At 46.0% G+C, this 21123-nt stretch overlaps 1 protein-coding gene across 50 annotated transcripts in view; it reads right to left on the bottom strand.

Annotated features, from left to right (window-relative positions):
• Positions 1 to 21123, bottom strand: part of TCF7L2 (transcription factor 7 like 2) — a 203638-nt gene that overhangs the window by 115293 nt on the left and 67222 nt on the right. For all 50 annotated transcript variants that reach the window (XM_005657478.3, XM_005657464.3, XM_013990492.2 and 47 more), the window contains one exon: positions 8087 to 8188. In XM_005657478.3, the coding sequence (XP_005657535.1) occupies positions 8087 to 8188 (102 nt within the window). The remainder of the gene's footprint in view (positions 1 to 8086; positions 8189 to 21123) is intronic.

Below are 21123 nucleotides of genomic sequence, written 5' to 3'. Positions count from 1 at the left end.
AGCACCTAGAACAAGGCCTGGCACGAAGGACATGTCCCCAGCATATTTTATATTTATTACCCTTAGTACCATTCATCACTAATTCTGCTTTCTCTCTGCATCTAGAGTACTTTTTCCCCATGTAGCAGGCAATCACTAAACATCTGCAGGATCAAGGAAGATGAATCAGTGACCAGATCAGGGGTGAACAAAAGACCAATGAGAAAGACCAATTAAGCCTACTTATCAAAGTTTTGGAGAAGGAAAGGGAGAATTCTCCACTCTTGCAGAAATACATTTTGAATACATAAAAATCTAAATTTAATAGAGAATTGACATTACTCTTAAATTTGGATGGTTCCTTACGTTGGGATCGTGACCATTTCACAGTGCCACGCTGCTTTTGCAGGGTCAGGGAACCTAGTATCTCGCTAAAAAGACAACTCATTCAACTGTACTCCGATTTTTAAAAAGAGGAGTTCCCATCATGGCGCAGCGGTTAACGAATCCGACTAGGAACCATGAGGTTGCGGGTTCGATCCCTGCCCTTGCTCAGTGGGTTAAGGATCCGGCATGGCCGTGAGCTGTGGTGTAGGTTGCAGACGCGGCTTGGATCCTGCATTGCTGTGGCTCTGGCATAGACTGGCAGCTACAGCTCTGATTAGACCCCTAGCCTGGGAACCTCCATATGCCGCAGGAGCGGTCCAAGAAATGGCAAAAAGACAAAAAAATAAAAAAATAAATAAATAAATAAAAAGAGAGACAACTCTCGAACGGAGTAGACACTTTTCCCAAGATGCACAAAATACATCAAAAGATACACAAAAAGGTGTTCAACATTATGAATCCTCAGAGAAACGCACATCAAAATGACGACGGGAGTTCCCGTCGTGGCGCAGTGGTTAACGAATCCGACTGGGAACCATGAGGTTTCGGGTTCAGTCCCTGCCCTTGCTCAGTGGGTTAATGATCCGGCGTTGCCGTGAGCTGTGGTGTAGGTTGCAGACGCGGCTCGGATCCGCGTTGCTGTGGCTCTGGCGTAGGCCGGTGGCTACAGCTCCGATTCAACCCTAGCCTGGGAACCTCCATATGCCGCGGGAGCGGCCAAAGAAATAGCAACAACAACAACAAAAAAAAAAAAAACAAAAAAAAAAAAAAAAATGACGATGAATTATCACACCTGTTGAAATGGCTCTCATCAAAGACAAGAGAAAACAAGGGGTGTGAGGACGTGGAGAAGAGGGAACGCTGTGCCCTGACAGTGGGAAGGTAAACTGGTGCAGCCACCTCGGAAAACAGTATGGAGGTTCCTCAAAAAAATTAAAAAAATGAAACGACCAAATGATCCGGTGAACCTTCATCTGGGTCTATGTCCAAAAGAAACAAAAGCAGGATCTTTTTTGGGGTGTCTTTTGTCTTTTTAGGGCCACACCTGTGGCCACCCGTGGCACACGGAGGTTCCTAGGCTAGGGGTGGAATTAGAGCTAAAGCCACCGGCCTACGCCACAGCCACACGGGATCTGAGCCGTGTCTGAGAGCTACACCACCGCTCACGGCAACGCCCCATCCTTAACCCACTGAGTGAAGCCAGGGATCGAACCCTGGTCCTCATGGATGCTAGCTGGGTTTGTTAACCGATGCACCACGATGGGAACTGCTGCGCCAAAAACAGGATCTTGAAGAGATTCCTGAACTGCCATGTTCACCGAGCATCATCGCTCACACGAGCCGAAACTTGGAAACAACCTAAGTGCCCATCAACAGGTAAAGAGATAAAGAAAACTGTTCTGTGTTACACACACAGAGTAGAACATCACTTGGCCATGAGCAAGAAGGATATTCTGCCATTTGCGACAACATGGATGAACCTTGAAGGCATCATGCTAAGTGAAATAAGTCAAAGAAAGACAAATACTTCTACGAGGAATCTAAAAAAGCCGAACTCATAGAAACAGAGTCCAGTGGTAATGACCAGGGACCCAGGGGTGGGAGGATGGGGAGGGCTTGCTCAAAGGGTACAAAAGGCAGCTATAAAGTGAGTAAGTTCTCGGAAACTAATGGGCAGCATAGTGACTATAATTAACAAGACCTGGATGGGCCCAGAGATTATTATAGGAGGGAGCGAAGTAAGTCAGGTAGAGAAAGACAAAATATCATATGACACCACTTATATGTAGAACCTTAAAAAAATGATACAAATGAACTTATTAACAAAACAGAAATACACTCACAGATATAGAAAGGAAACTTATGGTTACCAAAGCGAGGAAGGGGCTCAGGGATAAATTAAGAGTTTGGGATTAGCAGATATACACCACTCTATATAAAATAGATTTTTTAAAAGGACCTACTATAGAGCACTGGGAACTACACTCAGTATCTTGTAAGAACCTCTAATGGAAAAGAATCTGAAAAAGAATATAGGTACACACACACACACACACGCACACGTAACTGAATCATTGTGCTGTACACCTGAACCTAACACAACATTTTAAATCAACTATATTTCGGAGTTCCCGTCATGGCCCAGTGGTTAACGAATCCGACTGGGAACCATGAGGTTGCAGGTTCGATCCCTGGCCTTGCTCAGTGGGTTAAGGATCCAGCGTTGCCGTGAGCTGTGGTGTAGGCCGCAGATGCGGCCCGGATCCCACGTTGCTGTGGCTCTGGAGTAGGCCAGCAGCTACAGCTCCGATTAGACCCCTAGCCTGGGAACCTCCATATGCCGCGGAAGCCGCCCTAGAAAAGGCAAAAAGACAAAAAAATAAATAAATACATCAACTATATTTCAATTTAAAAAAACACTTGGAAGTTGCTAAGAGAGTAGATCTTAAATACTCTCACCACAAAAATGAAATGATCATTATGTAACGTGATGCGGCTTTAGCTATGCTATGGTAGTAATCATTTTATAAAAATAAGTATCAAATCAACACACTGTATGCTCTAAATTTACACAATGTTATATACCAATTATATCTCAATAAAACTGGAATTCAAAAATTAAAATTAAAAAATTAAATTACATTAAAAGACACCTCTCCCACCCTAAACCTTTCCCCCACAATATTCTCCATTCAGCAGATGCCTTCTCCATGAAGCCACCTTTGCCTCTTCTTCCCCCTCAATGCCAACATCAAACCCATCACCAAGTTCTACCGATGGCCCCTCTGAATCTGTCCACTTTACCGTCCCCACTGCCAGCAGCTTAACACAAGCCAAACCCCTCAATGATTTTCCATGGCGGTTAGGATCAAACGCCAAATTCTCACCACAACCTACCCAGGCCATTGTCCCTGCGCCCCGGGACCAGCAGCCATCATAGCTGGCTTTCTGCTTCTCTCACAGCCAAGCTCTCTTTTCTTACATGTTTTCTTTTCATACCTGTTTTTCCTTCCACCCGGAATGTTCTCCCACCTCCCGTCCCTTCTGTATCTTCACCTGGCCAACCTCAAAGGACCTTTCAGGTCTCCTTTGAAATGCCATTTCCTAAAGGGACAGTCCCCAGCCCATCATCCTCACCAACTTCCCAGTGGAATCCCACCTCCCTGGTCACACACCCTCACGGGGGCCAGGACCCCCCATGGCACCTGGCATAGAGCCTCACACACAGGTAGGGGCTTCGAGGGTTTTGCTGAACCTCCGCATCTAGCACAGAGCCTCCTACCACACATCAGTGGCCACCAAGCAGCTGGCAGAACAGGAAAGAATACAACCCAGGTCAAACAACACATCATAACAGCCGCATGTGTTTAATAACTGAGAGGATGCTCTCAAAGTTGTTTTCTGTTATTAACTGCAAGTTAGTCCTCCTGACTTGTTCCCATGCCCTCTGAGCTTACTTGAAAACGCACAACTCAAACAGCAGACGCCCCGTCTGAAGTCCCACGTTCGTGCTCTATTTCACAATAATGGTGTTATTGCTGTCACCATTTAAGCAATAACACCACCACACTCCAGTCTGGCGGAGTCTGCTCCTCAGGATTCAGGCGGCTTTCTTGTCCCACCCTTCCGTGCTCATTACACAACAAATCACACAAGACCGAGAACCGCTAGAAATCCACCCCAAGGTAAAACTCCACGTTGACTTCAAAAGGAAGCCCCCCAAGACAAAGTGGGGGGAACTTCTGAAGCCTTTTGCCATTTTGTAAGATACACACTCTGCCAAAACACCACCATTTGGGGTTCAGAATCTTTTTTTGCTCAGCACAAAGGAAATTAAATGAAAGTCTTTGTATAGCAAAGACATCGGGGGTGGTATTCACGGAGCGCCCTGGAGGCGGGTCGGCCAAGACTCAAACACCACCACGCAGCACAACCCAGCTGCTTGGCACTCATTTTGGAAGAGGGGAGAAAAAGAAAAGAAAGCAAAGAATTAAAAATAAAAATTTAAAAACACCGCAGAGAAAGAAGCATGAGTTATGTGAATAAGAAAACAGACGGGGGCGGGGGGGGGGTGAATCCTGGTATCTGTGACTTTAGGAAGTCCATGCATTTCTGGGCGAAAGGAAAAAAGAGAAATCCAAGAAGAGGGGGAGAAAGGGATGGATTTGTTGTGTAAATTCCTATTTGGGGGGTAGCCCCCCCCAATTTTTGTCAATCATCACCCTTGGGGAATAATTTTCTCTCTCTTTCAAGCACAGATCAGGAGCCACTGGATTATAATAAACAAGTTATTATATTATATATTTTAGTTACAGGAACTAAAATTTGTGGGGCTTGCCTCTTAATATGTCATTCAATCCATCGAACTCCTCTTCTTCAGAACGTTATTCCATGCACCCATTTTTTATTTTTTTTTTTTTTACAGTGTGGTAACCCACATACCACATGAGAAGAAAAAAGCCAGATCAAATTAAAATATGCTGACAAAATGCTTGGAATTCCCGTCTGAAAATTCTACCCCACGTGGGTACCTAGCGGAAGAGATTTTCTCAGCCACCTGCGATAGCGACAGCCTCTAACAATGACTAACACACTCTGAACACTTCTCTAGTTTCAAAATTAGAAACATTACAAATAATTATGAAACAGGCTGGCCGCGCAATTACAATAAATCCAAATTTCGGAGAAATTGGGAAGCAATCCTCAGATGATTATTTTGAAACATGCCTGATGAAACACTGATGTGACAGTGTTTTGTCCAAAAAATGAAAACACCAAAAAAAGTAAGGAAGGGCCCCGTGCCTGGAGAAAAGTTAGCCGTTCAGAGAATGTGAAGGGAAACCAGTATGTTTTGGCCAATGGTGAGCTACACAAAGACCCGATGAGAAGTCAGCTACAATCCGGATGGCTCCCTGCACCTGCCAAGCTGGTTTGAGTCAACACATTGCCCGGCGTCCAGTGAAAAGGTGATCATAAATTTATACTCCGAAAGGATCTGACTCCTCCCTCCCCTACGGGACCCGGAGGTCAAGAACGTCTAGACTTGCTTCCATCCTGATTTCCCGTTCTTCCTCTACCAACTTCCCTCCCACCCCCCAACATCCCCTGTTCACCCTTGGTGTCAGATGAAGGCTGCAGAACTGCACAATTACAGGGCTGAGTCATACAACCAAAGACACCATGCAGTTGCCACAAGCTTTTAAGTATTTCGTGAATGTGGTTTCCTTTTTATCCAAGTGTACGGCTTTTCTCCTCTCCCCAGCTCCCAGATCCCACCCTCCAGTGCAAAGCATAACCTCTATGCAGTGCCACTCCCAGGCCCCAGGAGCAGAACAGCAGGCACCGAAGATCAGGTTGCAGTTGCCAGCTGTGGCTGCTCTGGACAAGGGTCTCCTTGGGAAGGGTGGTGTGGGCTCTAAGGCGGTTGCTATGGTCAACATGCCTCCCAATAAACAGCAGAGGAAAAAAGAACCCAAGTCCCTAAGCTGCTCCCCTCGCCAAAATCCACATCGGCTCTGGAAAAAATCTTCAACCAGCTCCTCGGATTGTTAATTTCTACACATGAAAAGAAAGGGCTTAGGACCTAAGTTGGGGCAACTGCTCTTGTGGGATTTGGGGGTTGAGGGGATGGAGGGAGGCAGGGCCATCATCTCCCTCTCTCCAAATGGACAAAGTTCCCCCTTGCGTGGGCGGGCTCACCCATGAGCCCAGGGACCTTCCGGCCACACCTGCAAGGGGCTGTCTCCACGATGAACCACTTCTAAGAATCGAGTGGTCTCGTCTCTCCAGGCTCAAAGAAAAAAAGGTCTCCAAAAAATGTTAAAGATCATGTCCCCTCCCTCGACCCCCAAAAAGAAAAAAAAAAGAAAAATGTGGGTGAGTCCTGCCTGGCATTTCCAAAAGCAGAGAAATAAATTTCAAAGCCTAGACCCCCAGTGGGAAATTCAAGGAGGCAGGAAAAGTAAAATAGACTGCCTTCTTCATTGTATCCTCTGGGACTTGGGGAAAAAAAAAAAAAAAAAAAAAAAAAAACCTTTGTGTATCATTAAAAAAAAAAAAAAAATTGTTTTTTTAACATGGCTTTCATTTTTCTGGAAGAAACCTGCATGAGAACCCCAAGCCAACGACTTCTTTACACCTACGACACCGCCCCGATGATGAGCCAATTGAGCGCAAGCAAAACAGAACCAGCCGCGAAAAGGTTACCTTCAGCTCTCTTAGGAGAGGAGTCCACTGGGCCCCCAAAAGGGAGCAGAGAACTGGGCCCAGTTCCCGCTCTGGCCACTAACTCAGTGTGTGACGTTGGGCAATTCACTTAAGGCATCTCTGGACCCGTTTCCTTTTCTGGGAGCAGGTAGGGCCTAGCTGATCGAAGGTTACTTACAGCCCTGAAATCTCGGCATTATAAGAGCATGTGTGATTACGAGCATCCGTTTCACTGTGGGGTTGGGGGAAGGAGGATGCTTCTGGAAAATGTCGACCTTCTTTCTACGTGCCTCGTCTATAATAATCTGAGAATTCATAAGATCTTTGCACAAACGATGAGTCGAAGGAGTGGTTTTACAGAAACAAATTATTTTGTGATATATACACATGCATACTTATCTATATACATATATTTAATTTTCATTTCACGGAGGCCAAATTCATTAGATAATATATACTCAATTATAGAAAACTACAAAATAAGGAGGCAGTGAGCCTGAAATTTGACATCATGTATCTTAAGGTTTTTCTACTTAAGAAAATTATTTTGCCATTTTTAGAAATTACAAGTAACAGAGAGGCAAAATACATTAATGGATAACATTTTGTGATACTTAAATAAAAAATACATGAATTGTCTCGTGCTTTGCATAATTCTTCCTGGCATGGATTTGTTATAAAAAGATGTCTCCCATTAATTATTTCAAAAGTATGAAGTCCAGCTCATGACACAAATATCCAGAAGAGAATGTTCTAATAAGGCTGAGCTATCTTCTCAAGAGGTTAATTTATAAATTCCACTTTCAAAGTCTACAAAAGCCTGAGAAAGCGCATTAAAAATAAATGTAGACACACACTTTACGTTGTAGTCTCTTAGTACTACAAACCAGTGTTTCCTGTATGAAACCTACATGCTTTCAAAGCCCTGGATGTACAGATTAAATTTAATTTAAGCTTTTCCAAGTTCATCTGTACTCTAAATTTACCCTCCATCAGCCCAGATGAAATGTTTCCAATGCTAGTCTAGACTGTTACTTTCCAACAACTCAGATCCACTGGTGAGTGTGTTAGGAAGAGGGTAAGACGTTGAAGTCTCAAATCCAGGGTCTCCTTTTTGAGATTTCTAATGCTCTCCTCTGCAACTCTCCTCCCCGAGATGACTTTTCAGGAAAGATACTACGTATTATATTTTTTCTAAGTTTTTAAGTTTTTACTATCATTTCCAGTCTCCCCCACACCGTGAGGACTGTGCCCTATTAACTGGAACCCACAAAGCTAGATTCTAACCTCATACTAGAAGAAAAGGGTGGAGAGAACATTTCCAAGGAGGTGACAATCATTAAGGTCCAATAGCAGAAAACAAGTTTCTAGGTGGAAACCATCTCCAAGACCATGCCCCCCAAAACCTCTTTTTAAAGAGAGAAAAATGGATAAATAAGGCCTGTTATCAACAAATGAGCATTTCTGTCTCCCTCCCAGTAAAAGAAGCAAACACCTCTGTGAGGCCACTTACGACGATGTGTGCCGGCGACGGAGAGCGCGCATCCTTGAGGGCTTGTCTGCTCTGGAGGGTCCCCGCCTGAACGTCAAGCAGCGGCCATTTCATCTGAAGATACTGGAGGGAGCGAACAAAAGGGAGAAGGAACATGAATTTAGAAAAGAAATGCAAAACAGCTGCCCCGAGAGATAACTCCTGGGATACATGACACATGGATCAGAAATCGCAAAACTTAAAAGCCTGCAAATAATGACACTGACACACTTGAAAGCATGCAAATACCAGCAACATCAACAACAACAGAAAAATCACGCAACACCGACAGGTTCTTCCTCAGCGTTCAAGTTCAACAGGTACATGCAGAGACCATCAATATTATCAGCAATTCGTTTCATTTTTTGCATTCAGATTACGGGGGGGGGGCAGATAAAATGATGTCATTAATACTCCTTCACTTGGAAGGGAGCAGTGGCAGGGCTGGGGGTGGGGGGGGGCACAAGAAAAGAGAGGACACAGCTCTTCCGAAGAAAGCAAGCAAATAGAGTCTTAAGCCAGACGTGTCCTGGGTGACTATCAATTCCGAATCTGCTCTTTCGGTGACCTTCATTTCTAAAATGCCATCATCCTTCACTTTCAGGAAAGCTGAATATATACATGCCACTTTCCTATAGTAGAAGCTACTCGAGTAAGGTGAGCATGGAATTCTTCATCCAATCCCAGAGTTTAACAGTTCTCGGTTGAGAGATGTACAGACAGGGAGCGATGCAATTTCTACACTCATCTCAAAAGACAGAAGAAATTATTTTTTTCAAATTTTTTCTTAGAGTGCAGTTGATTTACAGTGTTTTGCCAATTTCTGCTGTACAGCAAGGTGACCCAGTCATTCATATATATATATATATATATATATACACACACACACACACACACACACTCCCGTCATGACTGGTGTGTGTGTGTGTTTGTGTGTGTGTGTGTATACATATATATATATATATATATATATATATATATATATTCCCTTCCATCATGGTCTATCCCAAATGACTGGATATAGTTCCCTGTGCTATACAGTAAGACCTCATTGCTCGAAGAAATCTTAAATACATTCAGGTTTACCAAGAGAGAAAAATAGAAGCATACGCCAACTGAATCTATCTCTACACTTCTCTGAGGTAGTACAAAGTGAATATATGGCCCAAAGGCAAGGGAGCTACTTCTATCAAAGTGATATGTCAGTTTTCAGAGGGACTTCAACAATCAATTGATGAGCTCCCCATCTTGGAGATGAGGGAAACTGAGGGGAGGCAGCCTGTCCAGTCACAGAGATATTTAGCACACGTATAAGAATTTCCAGGCATCTGACTTTTGTTGGTGACATTATACCAATTTCACTTCACAACCAAATAAAGCTTAGACACAAATGCTAAGGTTTTAACAAGGAAGTCAGCACTGGCCTTTGTCCCTCCAAAGGCCAACCAATAAAGGCACCATCTTGATCTTTCCAGAGGCTAGTTTTATAACTAACTCTACAGAGAATTTACCCGAGGAACACAGATTAAAGGTTGCCTCATACACAGCCTCCTTAGGAAGGATCTTGGAGAGGCAAAGACACCTTCCCTCAGCCCAGGCACACTCGAGGGGACCAACCCATCGCAGAAAAGTCAAGAGAGAATGTGGTGAAGCTCTGACAGACACTCAAGGAACTGCACCCAGGGCAACGCAGCCCCAAGAAAAGAGACTGAGGGAGGCTGCCCAGAGCCTTCCTGTCAAGTCAGAAGGATTCAGACAGAAAGTAAAGACCAGCAAAGGACAGTCGAGAAAGAGGAGGGGTTTGCTCAAATGCTACGTGACATGGAAGACCCAAAAACCACCACAAGCTTTTCTACGGGTTCCTCAAAGACACAACTGTTCTGGCAAATTACAACGAAATTCGGTGACACCGAAAGCTGGAAGACCCTGGCCTGGAAGCTACCTGCCACACTGCACGGTCGTTTTCCCAAACCTAAACCTAGACGTGGTTTCTGTCACTTTAGAACTTTTACCTAGAAACCTTCTGTGGTGAGGAACCTGGTTACTAGTTCAGGTAACTCCCCAGTTTCTCATCTCTAAACTAAAAGAGTTGTCCTAGTGTGATTGGGGGGGGCTGTCAGGGAATGTCAGCAGGCACCCCCCCCACCCCACGCCCCACCCCTCCAGTGGCCTTTTAATCAAGCCATTTTCAGGAGTTCCTGGTGTAGCAGAAGCTAATCCGACTAGTATCAATGAGGATGGGGGTTCGATCCCTGGCCTCGCTCAGTGGATTCAGGATCTGGCATTGCCATGAGTTGCGGTGTGGATTGAAGACAAGGCTCGGATCCCACGTTGCTGTGGCTGGGGTGTAGGCCGGCAGCTGCAGCTCCAATTCAATCCCTAGCCTGGGAACTTCCATATGTCGAGGGTGAGGCCCTAAAAAGTGAAGAAAAAAAAAAAAAAAAAATTCCAAATATCTGTTCAGGAGCAGCAGCATCCCAAAGGAAGTGCCACTGAAGTAAAAGTTTCCATGGCTTCCCTCGGCCCTCTCACCCGAGCCCATGGGCTATAGAGTCTATTCTGCCCCGTCTCAGCCGCCTCCTTCCCATTCTCACTCGCCACATAAATATACGGGCCCCCCTGGTCCAAACCACTCAATAGAGTCATTTCCTTGAGGCCAACCAAAGTGGACACCCGCCAACACTCACCTCTTCATCGCAAGAAAACCTGTGAGGGAAAGTGCCAAGCTGAGTCGCCACACACCTACGGCTGCCTCTGCCCTCAGCCGTGAGGGTGAGGTTCGCGGACGCGTTTTCATCTTTGAGCATCTGCAAAACTGATTTGACTGCATCCACATACCAGCTCCCCAGAACGAGGAAATTTAGGCTTTGTGTAAGGTGACAGGCCTGCCCCCAGGACCCCACCCAAGAATTAGCCGTACCCAGAATGCAATATTAACACGGAGACTTATAATTCTTACTTTACATAAAAGCTTCATTGTGTGCCATATCCAATCTCCGCAGGCTACCTGCACCACATATTTTTATGAGCCTACATTTCAGCGCTCCGAGCCTACAATACACATAATTTTCAATTATGTTAGGGCAGCCCAGGATCACTGCCTATATAACATTACTGGTTGGAGGAAATGAGACTCGGCCCTGCTGCCCAGAGAGAGCTAACCAAATCCAGATGGGGGACAGGACGGGCCCCCCGAACCGCCGACTGGCAGCCACGCCGCAGTGACAGCCCCCAACCTCTCCGTCCCACTGCAACTCGATCCCATAAAACGGGGCTCACCCTCCCGCTCCCTCCCCCCGCCCCCGCAAATCTGTGCCCATCTCCTGGGCCTGAACTGGCACTTGGGCTGACGAGGTTCCTTCGGGGAAATGAGTATGAGGTCAGGATTTTTTTAAAGGAAGTTATTAACCTCCTGCCAAAGTGATGGGTTTCCCAGGTTCCTTCATCTTCCACAATTGGTCCTTATTAATAGGGAAAATAAATAAATAAAGGCACGAAAAAGGAAATTAGGTCCTATTATAGCCCACAGGAAAATCTTTTCCTTCCTGGACACATTAGGCAGCGGGAAATTCTCTTCTGTTGGGTCCTAAAGGAAGACCTGGCGGAGGAGGCATCTGGGATTTACGCAGGGGCTGGGTCGCCATGCCGTTTTCCCAACTGTTCGACTTCAGTTTTATATCCTTTTGGGGAAGAGGAAAAAAAAAAGTTCCCACCATCCCACTATAAAAACAACACTCGGCTCCAGGCTCCCTTCCTTTTAGGCTGCTCAACATGGAAATTATGAATTGCCTACAAAAACATTAAACTTTTCAACAAACTGCAATCAACTGGGGCTGTGGGAATTCCTACATTGAAAACTGTTGAAATGGAGTCTGCTCAGCCTATATTTTGTTAAAAAAATAATAATAATAGATAAATAAATAGGGCCATCTTGGCTTCAGCGTTTCATCCTTGGCTTAATAATAATGCTCTGCTCATGGCCCATTAGGGCCACTCCCCCTCCAGCCACCAAATCATAGTTTATGACATGTCTCAGAGAGCTGAAGTTAAGCTTTGGACCTGTGGGCAAAGTCTTGAATATATATACACCACCATGACCTGAAAAGGAACAGAGGCGGTTTAAAGGCCTGCTGAATTGTCAGCAAAGAAGAAAAAGGTACACAGCTCGAATTTGCATTCCCCCACTTTCCCCAGTAAAAAACGGCAAGGCTAATGGGGAGGGTCTTCCAAATCAGAAGCCCCCTCCAAGATGTATGCTCCTTGCGATCAGCAGCTACTCAACCCCAAAGAGGCACCTCCATCCTCACGGTCCCGCTTCAGTGGCGAGGATGGTGAGAAGGGGCTACTCAGAGGGCTGCCGGGGGTGGGAGGGTGTCTTTGCGCAAATGTAATTATCTAAACACATAGGACAACTCAAGCGACGACAACAACGATGAGGCCAACCAAGTTGCCAGGAAACTCCCCATCCTTGATAAGACCCCCCCCCCTCGCTCCATTCTACAAGGGACAGGCCCTTATTTGTTCAGGGCAAGGTTGGCCAACTTCTTCTGCAAAGGGCCTGAGAGTAAACAAGCTTTGCAGCCAGCCCATCTCTGTCCTAACCACTGGACAGAAAAGCCACCACAGGCCATACATGTGTGAACTCTGCGCGGGTGTGCTCTGATAAACGTCATGTGACCTCTGAACGCCACATCATTTTCCCGGGTCAGGAAACAGTCTCCTCTTGACTTTTGTTTCAACCATATAAAAATAATGAAAACCATTCTCCATTCACAGGCTGTACAAAAACGGGGCAGGCGGGACAGCTTTGGCCCCTGGGCCACAGTTTGCCACCCGTGGCTTAGGGAAGGAACATGCAGCGACCTGAATCATGTCGGGCATTCCTTCTCGGGGCCTTAAATCCAGTCGCACGCCCTCCCATAGGGAGGCAAGTTCGCTGGCCCCAAAGCAACATTTTAGATGGAAACCTCACCAGCAGACTCAAGTTTGAGGGGAAAAGCTTGGAAAAGAATCTGAGCTCTCCGGCTGTACCTCCCCGTCACAAGGTCTGACCACTAGACCACAATCTCAACTAAAATAACCTTCTCTCCCTCCAAAATGGAAGCTTGAAAATCCTGAGCAATTCTGACTGGAAAAGGTTCACATGTCCAAAAAGTTCTCACCCGCTTCCCGGGAGACACTGGCAACCTGTCACATGTCATCGAAGACCACAGAAGAGCCTCGGGAAGAAATTCCGCAGGTCAGGGAGGACGCAAGCACCCTGACAACTTTCGAGGTTTAGAAGCTCTTCTCTTCCAGAACTTTCACACATCGCGACGCTGGAATTAAGCCCACACTGTGCCAACCCTGTCTGCCACCAACAGGTGGCATCGGCCACAGACTCAGGCAAAAGGCAGGGTTCAGAGTGGGGAAAGGGGCACCAGCAGGGGGCCTGAACAGACTGCTCAGTGGAAATGAAACCAGTCTCTTCTGGAAAAATGGTCCCCAAAAAAGCCTATCATCCAGAAAAGGGCCGATTTAAAATTTTGAAGGCCTTGCTCCCCTCCCCTGCCTAATATATCTGCATTCTTTACCTAAATACAAAACAACCTTCCCATCCAAGCTATTTCTCAGTAGGGGTGCTTTTTCCAAGGAAAATCCATTTCACAAGAATTCAAATTAGTTGGAAACCATCCTCACGGTAGATCTGGATTGCCTCTCCTAACTCACTAGGGCCGCAAAGTTTACATGCTGTGTTTCTTATAAAATGCAAAGCACATATTCTGCCTCAACAGCACACACTGGCGGCACCGCCAGCCATGGCCTGTCGCGTCCAAACTCCTCCATCCTTCCTCCCCTGAACGGTGACGTGCTCCCATCCTCCCCTGCGCAGGCGCACCGAGGACCAGCCCCACCCTACGACAAATGTGCAACTGAGAAGGGGTGAAACCATGGTCACGTCCGCATCACTGAATTTTACAGAGGACAAGGCTACCAGAAGGCACTCCTCCTACGAGGAAAACAGGAAGCCAAATAGGAATGCTATTTTTAGGAGGTCAGATTATGAGGCTCACCCCTAATACACATCCACACACATAGGTCTCTTCAGGAACAGGTCTGGCTGTCACTGTCTCAACCTACTTCATTGCCCAGAACAGAAAGATGGAAAAGCCAGTCTATCTTCCATCAATATGTAATCCTGCCCCCAAGACTAGAGAACCCCCAATTTCTCCAGCCTGGTCAAAATATAAGGTGTGATTGGAGTTCCCGTCGTGGCGCAGTGGTTAACGAATCCGACTAGGAACCATGAGGTTGCGGGTTCGATCCCTGCCCTTGCTCAGTGGGTTAACGATCCGGCGTTGCCGTGAGCTGTGGTGTAGGTTGCAGACACGGCTCGGATCCCGAGTTGCTGTGGCTCTGGCATAGGCCGGTGGCTATGGCTCCGATTCGACCCCTAGCCTGGGAACCTCCATATGCCGCGGGAACGGCCCAAGAAATAGCAAAAAGACAAAACAAAAAACAAAAAACAAAAAACAAACAAAAAAAAAGAAGGTGTGATTAATTTAATACTCTAGCCCACCCTCCTGAATCTTAGAGGTACCAACGGGTTTCCAAAAGTTAGCAGTGATCATATATACCTAACAGTGGAAACGGTGTGAAACTATTTCAGAAGCCTTCGGAATCCTGCAGCATCCTCAGGAGCCACCATTATAAACTGGTTCGGTTGATCTTCCAGTTGATGCAGAGGGTACAGGAGATTAGGCTGCTTTGTCCTAGGTTAAAACATAGTCCTGGACTTTCTTCTGAAAATCCACAGAGAACCTAAGATCGAGGTTCTACTTAAAGAGGCCTTGTTTGCCTATAAAGCATGACTGCACAGAAGAAAGTCAAGGACATGTAATTTCTGCGGGTTGGGATTTAGCCTAAGTCCGTATATACCACCGTTACCTAAGAAAAGGAAACCAAAGACCTCAGAAAACTGGGTATATGCTGAACTTGGAGAAGGAAAAAGGCTACAGAAAAAGTTCAGCTGGATGTTATAACTGACCCTTTTCTTTCTTTCTTTTTTAATGAAACCAAACATAGTAGGAACTTGGACATGTTTCCCTTAAAATCACCACCCGATTTCTCAACAGAAAAGGAACATGGGGGAAAGGGCAGGGGGCAGGGAGAGGAAGGGCCTTCAAGGCGTCCGTGCAGAACAGTTTAACACCTTGTTTTAAAATCCTCTATCTCTATGAGGCTGTTCTATGATTTTTAAACGAAATCCTTGCAGTTAACCTTTTGCTTCTTAATCATAACAACTAAAGGATCCTAAGAGTACCGCTTCACATTTAGAGAGTCGTTTTTTTTAAACTGACATAGAGTTTGATCGACAATGCTCTGTGAGATCTGGGTGTGCAGCAAAGTGATTCAGTTACCTATATACAGTCTTTTTCACATTCTCTTCCCTTACATGTTATTACCAAATATTGACCAGAGCTCCCTGTGCTACAGTCGGTCCTTCTGGGTTTATCTGTTTTCTATATACAGTTAATCCCACATTTAGAGAGTATCTGGGGTTCATAACCACATTCTCCAGAATCCTCTGAAATAAATGGCCAGAAAGTTCAACTAACATTTTTACCAAGGGGGAAACAGAGGCCAGCCCAGCAGCCGCGGTTTACCTGGGCCAGTCGGCAACCTTGCTGGGCACAGGGCTCCAGGCCACCAGCATGTCTCTAGTTCATCCTGGTGAACTCCACCTCCAACACCCCCTCCTACCGCAACTCTCCACCCCCCCACCCTCCCATTCTCCACCCCCCTCCAGCCTCCACCTTCCTTGTGTGTCTTATCAACGGACTGTGAGGCATCTTGCCTGCTCTCTAGGCAGAGAGCAGTGTCTCAAAGGGCAAGGCTAAGGGAACGTCTCAGGATGTCCCCAGAGGAATAAACGATCTCTCCCCAACTACCCTTGCACTTCTCCCCCTAGGCTGCTGGGCAACATTCGTCTAACTCTTTTCCTCCAAGGCCACCAGAAAATTATTTCTACCAGAGCTCCCAAAGACCCTGGTCATAAGGAGAAACAAAGCAAAACCAGCAGATAGCAGGGAGGGAGTGGGATGGACGGGGGAGTCTGAGGTTAGTAGATGCAAACTATTGCATTTGGAGTGGATAAGCAATGAGATCCTGCTTACAGCACAGGGAACTATATCTAATCACTTGTGATGGAACATGATGGAGGATAATGTAGGAAAAAGAATGTGTGTGTGTGTGTGTGTGTGTGTGTGTGTGTATAACTGGGTCCCTTTGCTGTACAGCAGAAATTGGCAGAACATTCTAAATCAACTGTAATTTAAAAAAAAAAAAGCTACGAAAAGACAAAAAAAAAATCATTTTAGATAAGTTTCCCCAAATGATGCTTTTTAACTCTAAAGTTGGTGACTTTTAGCACATCAGCACCATTAATAAGTAGTTAAATTTCAGGGTTATGGGACCAGAGATCCCTGCATATCATAGGAAGAAAGAAAAGACTGGAAAACACTTTCCTCTTTCAGTCCTTACTGGGTGGTTCAAAGCACTATTTCAAACCTGTGAGATTTTCTATCAGTACTCTTCCAATTTCTAATTTTCTCTTTTCTTTCCTATCTATTTCCATCCTCAGGGTCTTTCTCTAAGGTTTTCTTTTTGTAGACTCTTGCTTAAATGGTATCAGAAAATATATTTCAGGCTTCAAGATAACTTAAATTCATCCTATCTCTTCCAAATTACTTCTCATCCAGGTGGACCAAGAATGCAGGGAGCAGCAACCCTGGGGGAGAGAGGAAAGAGTGACCAAAAAAAAAAAAAAAAGCAAATAACGAAGAAACAAACAAAATCCAATAACCAAAACTCAAGATTTGGTCTTCTTTACCTTGACAACTCAAACCTCTTTCCTAAGGAAGTTTTGCATTTGCCAAGTCAGTGGTTTTGCAGGGAGCGTACAGTATAGCAGCTCGTGGAAGCACAAGCTGGAAAGAATGTCACCAGGCCCTTCCTCTCAAACCTACCTGGGCCTCCTTAGAGTGGGGTGAGGCCTGCCTTCCATGCTCTAGAAGTCAGTCTTAAAGTTACGACTGCATGCTCTGGGGAGGAGCACAAGACGGAGACATAAAGAGTCTGGAAACCTCCTTTCCCAGCTCAGTTCTGTCGCTAACTGGCTAATCACCTCACCTCTTGCTGGGCAACTTCTTCCCCACTCTGGGCCTACGTCTGTAGCAGGCAATTGGGGAACATGATCTCCAAAATCCCTTTCTACTCTAACACACGGATTTCTGCAGCTTTTACAAAGCATATGCTCAGTGTCCAGTGTGGATTAGATGTTCTGAGGCTTAGAAAGTCATAGAAGACCCAGTCAATTAGACCATAAGCTAATAAGTGGTTATAAGGACTAATGCAAGAAAGATAAGCAGAAACATCATGAAGAAAAGATTTAGTTTTTTGTTTATTTTGTTTTTTCCCCCTGCGCCCACTGCAAATGGAAGTTCCCAGGCCAGGACTGAATCCAGGGCACAGCTGCACCCTGCACCACAGCTGCAGTAACTCCAGATCCTTAACCCACTGTGCCGGGCCAGGGATCAAACCCACGCCATTACAGAGACAATGGTGAATTCTTAACCTGCTGCACCATAGCAGGAACTCCAAGATTCAGGGGTTTTTTTATTTGTTTTCTTTTTCTCTTTTTTCTTCCTTTTTAGGGCCACACCCGAGGCATATGAAAGTTCCTGGGCTAAGGGTCAAATTGGCGCTGCAGCTGCAGGCCTACATCACAGCTGCACCACCTCCAGATCTTGGCCACATCTGAAACCTACTCTGCAGCCTGTAGCAACACCAGACCCTTAACCCACTGAGCAAGGCCAGAGATCAAACCCACATCTTCACGGATACTAGTCAGGTTTTTAACCTGCTGAGCCACAACAAGAATTCTTCCAAGATTTAGTTCTTGATGGTAACATGGCCCTACACCATATCACGCTGGTTTGTTAAGACTTTTCTCCTGACCCACTCAAGTCCTTCATCAAACTACCTGGGAGTGGGCCCAGGAGTCTGTATTTTCTTTTTTCCAACTTGCCAGGTGATTCTGATGATCAGTCTTCAGCATAAATTACCAGCGCTGGGGCAGCACCTAGCCAGGTACACAGTGAGCATGCTGTGTATTTGCAGATTCCACTGTACTTTCTCAAAGGCTCCTTTAAACCTCTAAATTGATGGTCGCTACATCCTTTTACGTAGCCAAAGCAGATAATCTCCAAACTCATTTTAAAAGAGGAGAAAGTGAGGCAGAGAGAAATTAAGCAACTTAGTCATACAGTTACTAGGGATTCTGAACCAGAATGCGGAGTTTCTCTGGCCAGAACTCTTAAAGTCTCCCAAATGAGACTGAGTAGAAGGGGCAAAGGGGACCCCCAGGGGAGGGCTCAAAAGATGTGTGGGAGCAAAAGAAAGGGGGCAGCCACACACACCACCCACACACACACACACACACGGAGGGGGACCAGCCTCAGACACAGAGTCCCTCTGTCATGACTGAAAGCAGCCCAGGACTAGCCATCTCCAAGTCTTCAAAGAGCTTCATGATGGAGGTGCCCTCAAAACGGCTCTGGATTCGAAGCAAATGCCAGCCCCGCCCCTCTATGCACCCAAGTCTCTGAGCCACTGGTTGGAGGAGGGTCGGAGGCCATGAAGCCACTGGGAGAACGTGGAAGAGGAGCCCTAGCCCTCCCATCTTGCTCCAACAGGTCTCCTGGTCTTCAGCCTCTAGACAGGGCGGCCCACGGCCCCTCAGTGGTTGACACAATAAAAACACAATAAATGCCACGGGGGACCCCCTCCTTAAGAGACAGAGCAGAGACCACCTACCTTTAAGGTAGAAAGACATTTAGAATTGTTTCATTTTCAAATCAAGCTTGTGGTCACCACGTTCTTTTTATTATGGCTTCTTAGGAAAAGGCCAAGTATGCTCCAATTAAATGGAATGCTTGCATTACCACCTGTTCCCCTACAGGCATGCTGAGGTGGATACAGGCACCTTGGGACCAGGAAAATAAAGTGAAAGACAAGGAGCAGCTCATGGTGCAAGAGTGGGCATCAAGGGAGCTCAGAAGACGGAGCACACTGAGATAAGGGCACACCCAGTCTCAGCTGATCAAAAATAAATAAAACGTGGCATATCCATACAATGGAATATTACTTGGCAATTACAGCAAATGAATACTGACTCATGCTGCAACATGGATGAGCCTTGAAAACATGCTAACTTCAAGAAGGCAGACCAAAGAAGTCATACATTCTATGATTCTTTCTCTACGGAATATCCAGCATAGGCAAATCCACAGGAACACAGAGCAAATCAGTGATTGTCAGGCACTAGAGGGACAGAAGATTAGGGGACACAGAGTTTCTTTACCAGTGGGAACAGAGTTTCTTTGGGGGTTGATAAAAATGTTCTGGAAATAGACAGTGATGATGTTTGCACAACCTTGTGACTACACCCAAACCCACTGAACCGTATACTTTAAATGAGTAAGTTGTATGGTATGTGAATTAGATCTCGATTTTTTTTAATGAATTTCAAAAGAAAAAGAAAAAAAGAATGCAGCGAGTCACCTGATGGTTTTCACATTCATTTCAGAGACAAGCAGACACCACCCATCATGCCAGAATGCTCACCAATGAACCCCAAGCAGGTAAACCCATTCTTTAAAGAAATAACAAACAAAACAAAAAAAACCCCACCATACCCTCTGAAGCTTCCTGAGAAACAATGTGGTTTTTGTTTTGTTTTGTTTTTGTCTTTTTTGCCATTTCTTGGGCTGCTTCCGAGGCATATGGAGGTTCCCAGGCTAGAGGTCTCATTGGAGCTGTAGCCGCCAGCCTACGCCAGAGCCACAGCAACGCAGGATCCAAGCCACGTCTGCGACCTACACCACAGCTCACAGCAACGCCGGATCCTTAACCCACTGAGCGAGGCCAGGGATCGAACCTGCAACCTCATGGTTCCTAGTCGGATTCGTTAACCACTGCACCACGACGGGAACTCCGCAAGTGTGATTCTAGTTGCTGTAGGATCTCGGGAAGGGACTGTTACAATGGCAGGTGAACGGGGCTTCCGGAGAGATGTGACGCGCACAGGATACCCTGGGTCAACAGTGTCAGCGAAGAGCATGGGAGTGAGGAAGCCAAACGCCTGCTGTTTCAGGGCATGTCCCTAAAGACAAAGCGAGCTGAGCAGTTGAGGCAACAGAACCATAGAGAGTTCAGAAAACCGAAGCCACAGTTCATCCTCCACCATCCTGCGGCCTCAGGCAGGTCACGTGGCTCTGCACCTCAGTTTCCCATCTAAAAAATGCGCATGGGAACCGCCTGCCTAAAATCTCCAGACCAACTTTTCCAAACGCAAAGGGTCAACAGTGTAAATGAAGTAAAAGGAAGAGTTACATAAGGTCCAAGAGAGTTCAGCTTTGCTATTTTCACCTCCAACTGCACAGGGGGATTTACAAGCCAGAAGTTACGGGTTTACCACGTAAAGTGTTAGAGACGTGGCCATCAGATGACCCTTGAGAGGTACAAAGCCAGAGAGAGAGTAACAGGGTCCTGGCGACCTGGGAGGGTTGTTTGCAATGCATGCATGATCAGATTGCAGCACATATTAAAATCAAGAACTCGAAAAAATTCCTTCCTTTCTCCACGGCCGGGAGCTCTCAAGACTGGGCTTTTTCTGATGAGACCTTCCCCTCTCCACCGCCAGGAGCTCTCAGGACTTGGCTTTTTCCGATGCGGGTCTCCTGCCTATTCTGTACTTCTCACCCCCTCCCCCAGGAGGACAAGTGACACCAAAAGTCTTTGCGGTCAACCAACAACCAATTCACATGCTCTAGTCAAGTCCCCGTAGAAGCCAAATGCAAGACAGACCTCAAACTCCAACTGAAACCCTGAAGCAGGCTGTTTTCTTTTTACTTTTTTTCCCCCGCTTGTCACATGTGAAAGAGGTCGGTGGCTCCAGCAAGGTCTCCCTGTCCAAA

Source organism: Sus scrofa, chromosome 14 (assembly GCF_000003025.6).
Source record: "Sus scrofa isolate TJ Tabasco breed Duroc chromosome 14, Sscrofa11.1, whole genome shotgun sequence".
In the NCBI taxonomy this organism is placed as follows: domain Eukaryota; kingdom Metazoa; phylum Chordata; class Mammalia; order Artiodactyla; family Suidae; genus Sus; species Sus scrofa.
The sequence above is the reverse complement of the archived record's forward strand: the minus strand, read 5'-3'. Positions and strand labels throughout refer to the sequence as shown.